At 35.3% G+C, this 6672-nt stretch overlaps 1 protein-coding gene across 2 annotated transcripts; it reads left to right on the top strand.

The window, feature by feature from the left end:
* On the top strand, positions 1-5658 carry LOC129903201 (calcium-dependent protein kinase 8-like). 2 transcript variants are annotated; one of them, XM_055978705.1, is made up of 9 exons: positions 1-238; positions 573-1119; positions 2434-2557; positions 2646-2789; positions 3122-3274; positions 3394-3509; positions 3700-3867; positions 4005-4235; positions 5114-5658. In XM_055978705.1, exons 2-9 carry the CDS (start codon positions 595-597, stop codon positions 5270-5272), a joined length of 1620 nt encoding a protein of 539 aa, XP_055834680.1. In that variant the 5' UTR covers positions 1-238; positions 573-594; the 3' UTR covers positions 5273-5658. The 2 variants fall into 2 exon arrangements, with proteins under 2 accessions (XP_055834680.1, XP_055834681.1); XM_055978706.1 differs by lacking the exon at positions 1-238 and having other exon boundaries at positions 363-1119.
* Positions 5659-6672: the final 1014 nt, after the last annotated feature.

Here is a 6672-nt window from a genome sequence, read left to right as displayed (position 1 = left end):
ATAGAGAAATAGTATGGGGGGGTTTCCAAGAGAGAAAAGTCTCTGTAGAAAAGAGCTTTGACTCTCTCTTCCAATGGCGAATTTAGTTTTCACACCTTCATGAAAACTTTCTCATTTTCACATTCTTCTGTTAATTCCACAACTACCCTTCTTTTTTTTTTCTTCTCTTTTCTCATTCTACTCTTGCCCTTCAATTCTTATCTATCTCCAAAATCCAACAACAGCAACAACAAAAAAGGCAACATTTTAATTTTCTGCACGTTTTCTCTATGTTCTTGCTACATTTTATTGTTGTTTAATCTTGTTTTTTTCTGATGTTTCTGTATGTTGGTATCTTTTTTTCTTCTTGTTTTTTTAATTTATGTGTTGGGGTTTGAATAAAGATTAGAAATTTATCAGAATCTTGAATAATGTGTCCATATTCTTGAAGATCTCTTCAAAATGCATCCTTTTTATCTTTTTTTGGTTTCATATTTAGCTCAAGATTGGTTTTTGTTGAATGAATCTTTGAATATAACATTTTGGTTTCATATTTAGCTCAAAGATTGATTTTTGTTGATACGTTTTTTCAGTATTTGATATTTTGAAATTGTTATGGGAAATTGCTGTGGGACACCTGGTAATTCTTCTGAGGATAAGAAGAACAAGAAGAAGAACAAGAAGAAGAACAAACCAAACCCTTTTGCTCTTGATTATGGTGCAACTCAAGCATCTGAAGGTGATGGAAACAAGCTTGTTGTGTTGAAAGATCCAACAGGACACAATATTCAAGAAAAATATGATCTTGGTCGTGAGTTAGGAAGAGGAGAATTTGGGGTTACATATTTATGTACTGATATTGACACAGGGGAAAAATATGCCTGCAAATCGATATCGAAGAAGAAACTTAGGACTGCTGTAGATATTGATGATGTTAGGCGAGAAGTTGAGATCATGAAGCACTTGCCTAAACATCCTAATATTGTGAGCTTGAAGGAGACTTATGAGGATGATAATGCAGTGCATATTGTGATGGAACTTTGTGAGGGGGGTGAGTTGTTTGATAGGATTGTTGCTAGGGGACACTATACGGAGAGAGCAGCCGCGGTTATTATGAAGACTATAGTAGAAGTTGTTCAGGTATAGTTTTACAAATTGATGCTTATCTTTGTTTTTCATGTATAGCTATAGTTTGTTTGTTTGTTTCATGTAATTTAGGGGTTGCTAATTTAGTATTGTGTTAATAAAGTCTGAATTCGACAATGCCAACTCAAAGCATCAAACTAGCCAAGAAAAGAATGTTGGGATTGAAAGTTATTGTCTGAATTTTGGGTTTATGCCCGTTTGTAAATGAATAGTCGAGCCGTGTCTAGTTTCCCTTATCAGTATTATTATTATTACTCACGTACTATCTTGTTCTTTGATTTTATTGTTATTTGTTGTTCCTTTTCTCAGTTATTGTATTATGTGTTGTTGCTACTTCTCTCTTCTCCATTATGCTCAGCATGACTGATTCTCTAATTTCACAAGGTAGGGGTAAGGCTGCATAACACCACCCTCCTTGAGACCCCACTTGTGGGATTACATGCATGTGTTCTTGTGTTGTTGCCTATTTGTAAGTGAGTGCTTACCATTTTTTTTGATTCATGTCACATGTTGAGATCCTATAGCATTTAACTTGACTAGAGTTTATCTTCCAATATCCTTGTACCCAAATGTGAAATGTCAAATATAGTAAGAAGTGCATTCATGCTCTAAATATTGTTAGGTTTTCTATTTTTCTTATCTTGTTTTTTTCAGTTTCTTTCTTGGCAATTATTTCATTGTCCTATAATTTTTTTCATGCATTTACCTTTTAAATTATATACTTTCGTCTTAACCATTTAAATGAAACCTTAAAAAGCTAACAACAGAGGATATCACAATGCAAACGTCGAAAATGATAGCAACTTGTGATAGTATTAGACATATAGCTTATTGGTTTAGAGGCAAATAGAGACGAAAAGTAACTGTCAGGAACCAGTAAGATGTTGAGATCTATTATAAACTTGCTTTCAGCAATAGTTGGTATAGCATGGGATTGTCGCTAATGGGGTCCAATTAAAACTGTAATTTGTGACCATAATGACATGGGAGCTCAACTTACATAATGACATCTTAGAAATGACTAAATCTCTGGATAAGGATTCCAAATGTCACACTTTGATCAATAAAAGAGAGATTCATTCATTGAATGGGTTTAAAAAGCTCATGTTTCTACATTTTAGTTGTTTGGGACTATTATAAGAAGGGGGTGGTAACCAAAATATGATGGCTAATTATCCCAACTTTATACAATGTAAACCATGTGGTTGCTCATACATCTTTGGTCAATGTTCAGTTGCATTATATTTCCTCGACCAATGCCTGCTCTTCTTTCAATTTTCAACTTATGGAGTTTTAATGGCATTGCAGATGTGTCATATGCACGGAGTTATGCATCGTGATCTCAAACCTGAGAACTTTCTCTTTGGTAACAAAAAAGAAACGGCTCTTCTGAAGGCTATTGACTTTGGATTGTCAGTGTTCTTTAAACCCGGTAATGCAATTTGTAATGGCACAGTGTGTTATAATTAATTTCATGCTAAGAAGGGTTAATATTTGGAAACATATTTGTTTTTTAACAGGGGAACGCTTTAATGAGATAGTGGGAAGTCCTTATTACATGGCTCCAGAGGTCCTAAAACGTAATTATGGCCCGGAGGTTGATGTCTGGAGTGCTGGAGTTATCCTTTATATTCTTCTTTGTGGTGTTCCACCTTTCTGGGCAGGTCCATTTCTTTTATTTGCCTTCTTTATGTAACAAGTAATATATAACTCGCTTCACCGATTAAGAAAAAGTAATAAACCTTGGTGCATATGTTTCGGGCTATGCATTTCTTAGAACTTGGTGATTAATTAATTTGAAACATGTTGATGCGTTGTTAACATTGTAGATGACTAGGTGAGGGTGGCTGCAAAAGTGAATCCCACCTCTTCCTGGACCAATCTAAATCAAAGTTCCTTTTTTTCTTTTGGCCTGTGATAGTCAGTACTTTGTGCTTCCATTACTTTACTGACAGTTTTCTCAGTAATTGTCTAAAATTCTATTAAATATATACAGAGACTGAACAAGGAGTAGCCCAAGCAATTATCCGCTCCGTGGTTGATTTCAAGAGAGATCCATGGCCTAAGGTTTCTGATAATGCAAAGGATCTTGTAAAGAAGATGCTTGATCCAGATCCAACTCGACGACTCACAGCTCAGCAGGTTCTTGGTAATGCCTGTTAAATGTTGAGATGCTATACTTTCATTTGCTTCTTGTTTATTCTCTCTCAGTTTCATAAGTTCAATTTAGTGATTTTTTTGGGCTTTCACGCATATACATGATTGCAGAGCATACCTGGTTACAAAATATAAAGAAAGCACCAAATGTCTCATTGGGTGAGACTGTGAAAGCAAGATTTAAACAATTTTCAGTAATGAACAAGCTCAAGAAAAGAGCTCTAACGGTAAAATATTGCCTTTTCATCTGCAGTTGTATACATATCGTTAGCGTTCTGTACCTTCTGAAAAGGATATCTTCATATGCCTAATTTTTAAAAAGCCCAAAATAAAGACAGAACATTTTCTGTCTTCTCACAAAAGTTTCTTAATCTTATGCTTTTCTTGGTGTTTATGTGTTCTTCATTGCTTGCACAGATTGTGGCCGAGTTTTTATCAGCAGAAGAAGTGGCTGGAATGAAGGAAGCATTTGACATGATGGATACAGGAAAGAAAGGCAAAATTAACCTTGGAGAACTTAAAATTGGTCTGCAAAAGCTGGGCCATCAGATCCCTGATGCTGATCTTCAGATTCTTATGGAAGCTGTAAGCATTCTCATGCACTTCATTTCGCTTGATTGGATTTTCTTTTAAATTTACCAGGACTAAATATATATTTATAAGTCAAGCTGCTAATATTATTATAATCGTTCCCCTTTTGATCTTCTGCTTCACTTTTACAGGCTGATGTTGATGGTGATGGAAGCTTAAATTACGGTGAGTTTGTCGCTGTATCTGTTCATCTTAGAAAGATGGCAAATGATGAGCACCTGCACAAAGCATTTTCAGTTTTCGACAGAAATCAGAGTGGTTACATCGAAATTGAGGAGCTGCGCAGTGCCTTGAGTGATGAGGATGGTGGCAACAGTGAGGAAGTCATCAATGCCATTATGCATGATGTTGACACTGACAAGGTCAGTATTTTTGTGTCCATCCATGTATATCTACTGGATTTTGTACTTAGTGCATATACTTCTCTTACAAATATCTCTTTGATTGCTTGTGGAACCATAAATACCCCCCTCAACTTGTTCCGTAGTTCCAACTACACACACAAACTTTGTAGGAGCCGTATTACCGCCTTGTACTTGTAAAAAGTGTATCTTCTATCATCCTGAGAGGTATATAACCAAATGAGAACATTGGGGTGTATGCATGTGCGCCTCATGTCATTTAACCGCTTTTTCCCTTTTCACTTCTCTTCCGTCTTCCCCAACATGTTAATGTCGTCTGGCCAACGGAAAAAAAGATGGAAGGAGAGAGCTTCTTATCGGAAAAAAACCGGATTCACCCTAGTTGTAGTTTTCTGTCAACTTAAACAGCTTAAGTCAATGCAAAAAATCAAATGCTCCTATCAAACAACTCAAATTAGTAGAAAAGGAAAAGAAGGGTGAGAGTTAAGGGAAGAAGAAAAAAGAAGAGAAAGAGAAAAGAAAACATTAAAAAAAAAACAAGAGTGGGAAAGTATATTTAAAAGAAGAAATGCTACAAAAATTGAAGTTTTGACTTCTTTTCCCCTCACATGCTTTAAGAGAGTAAAATACTCTATGTCACGTGGCGTTTAGATACATTTTGGACAAGAACAGGGGGTGATAGGTCTCCCGCAAAGTTTTAAATGTGTTGTGGGAATTGGGGGACAAATTGAGGAGGGTATTTATATATTTTCTCCTTTTGCATTCATTGCTCTTCTGTTCAACTGTATCATTCATTTACTAAATGTCGTTGATTTTGAGCCTTTAGTTTGTTACCAGAGCGTGGAAGTTCATCAGTTACATTGTCTATAACCATGCAGGATGGTCGCATTAGTTATGAGGAATTTGCTGCGATGATGAAGGCTGGTACGGATTGGAGAAAAGCATCGAGACAGTATTCTCGTGAACGATTCAACAGTCTCAGCTTAAAATTGATGAGGGATGGCTCAATACAAGTCGGAAAGGAGGAGGGTAGATGATCAAATGCAGAAGAAAAAGAAATATCAAAAGAGGAAAAAAGAAATCATTTTTATGGATACCTCCCCCTCCCTCCTCCTCCCTCCCCTATCCCCACCCCCTCACTTCAATTTTTTTGGTTTCCTCCCCTTTGAGCTCCATAGGATTGAGGTGTGAGGTCTGCAACTTATTACCTCCTAGGCATCTAACAAAGTATTTCTGAGGTCTTTTGCCTTGTTGTAAAATGTAAATACATGTGTTGGTTATAAGCTCATTCTCATTATAAAAAAAATTAAGGCTCATACAAATCAATGTCGAAACTAGGTGTCAGACAGCAGGATTCATTTTGCCTCTTCTAGCTGATTGTGAATTGTGTATTTAATTTTATAAATAAGTAGTTACTTGTTTGGACGGAAGTGTTGAAATTGATGATAAGTTATTGATGTGTTTGGTAAAAAGGTGTTGATAGCCTAATTACTTTTTTTTACAGTAAAATGATATAACACTCTTAACAACAACAACAACCCAGTGAAATTTCACAACGTGGGTATGAGGAAGGTAAAATGTATGCAGACCATAGTCTTATCAAGGTAAGACGGTTGTTTCTGAGAGACCCTCGGCTCAAAAGAAGCATAAAAAGAGGTCAGATAAGGCTAAGAAGTTCAAAGCGATATGAAAAACAAATAATGAATAGCGCAAATAACGAAAGCGACACATATAAAATAGAGTAATCAAAGTATAGAAAGTAATAGAAAGATAATAATAGAAGTCAGAGCACAAAAAATTATAGTACGCTAATACGGAAGAATAACAAGACTATGTACTAGCCTTCTACCCTAATAACACTCTTAGTTTTTATATAAAATTATAATTTTAAATGTATCTTTGTAAGGAAAAGGATGAATGATTAAAATATGGAATTGATAGAAAGTTGTTTTGAAAATGTAATTTGAGAAGTAGAAAAACTATTAAGGATAAAATAGTAAAGATGTTGGTCAAATTGAAAGTGCTTTTTAAGTTGAAAAAAAATCATAAATTGGGGCAAGAAGGTAAGACATGCTATCTTCTATATCTATTAATCAAAATAGCATTAATTGATGTAAGAAGAGATATAAGTACATTGAAGAAGAATTCGGGCGAGAAGATAGGAAATGATATGATTCATTTTTAGCCCACCGAAGACATGACTTTAGATAGAAAAATATGTAAATCAAGGATCATCCAAACTGACTCGAATAAATTAAAAACATTGGTTATAAAATTAAATCAATCAGTTGGTGCACTTCCTTCCCTTTAGTCATGTGAAATATATGGCTAAATAGAAATAACAACCCCCCCCCCCCCCCCCCAAAAAAAAAAAGAAGAGATTTTGTTTACATTCAAAATACCTTGGGAAAATTTTTCGAATATATACACCATGGGC

This window comes from Solanum dulcamara, chromosome 9, assembly GCF_947179165.1.
Source record: "Solanum dulcamara chromosome 9, daSolDulc1.2, whole genome shotgun sequence".
Classification (NCBI taxonomy): domain Eukaryota; kingdom Viridiplantae; phylum Streptophyta; class Magnoliopsida; order Solanales; family Solanaceae; genus Solanum; species Solanum dulcamara.
The sequence above is the reverse complement of the archived record's forward strand: the minus strand, read 5'-3'. Positions and strand labels throughout refer to the sequence as shown.

Excerpts from the sequence above, each read along its gene's own strand:
- LOC129903201 (XM_055978705.1), top strand. The coding sequence starts at position 595 with ATGGGAAATTGCTGTGGGACACCTGGTAATTCTTCTGAGGATAAGAAG. Across the intron at positions 2,558-2,645 it reads GTCAGTGTTCTTTAAACCCG|GGGAACGCTTTAATGAGATA; the intron begins GTAATGCAATTT and ends GTTTTTTAACAG. Across the intron at positions 3,868-4,004 it reads TTCAGATTCTTATGGAAGCT|GCTGATGTTGATGGTGATGG; the intron begins GTAAGCATTCTC and ends TCACTTTTACAG.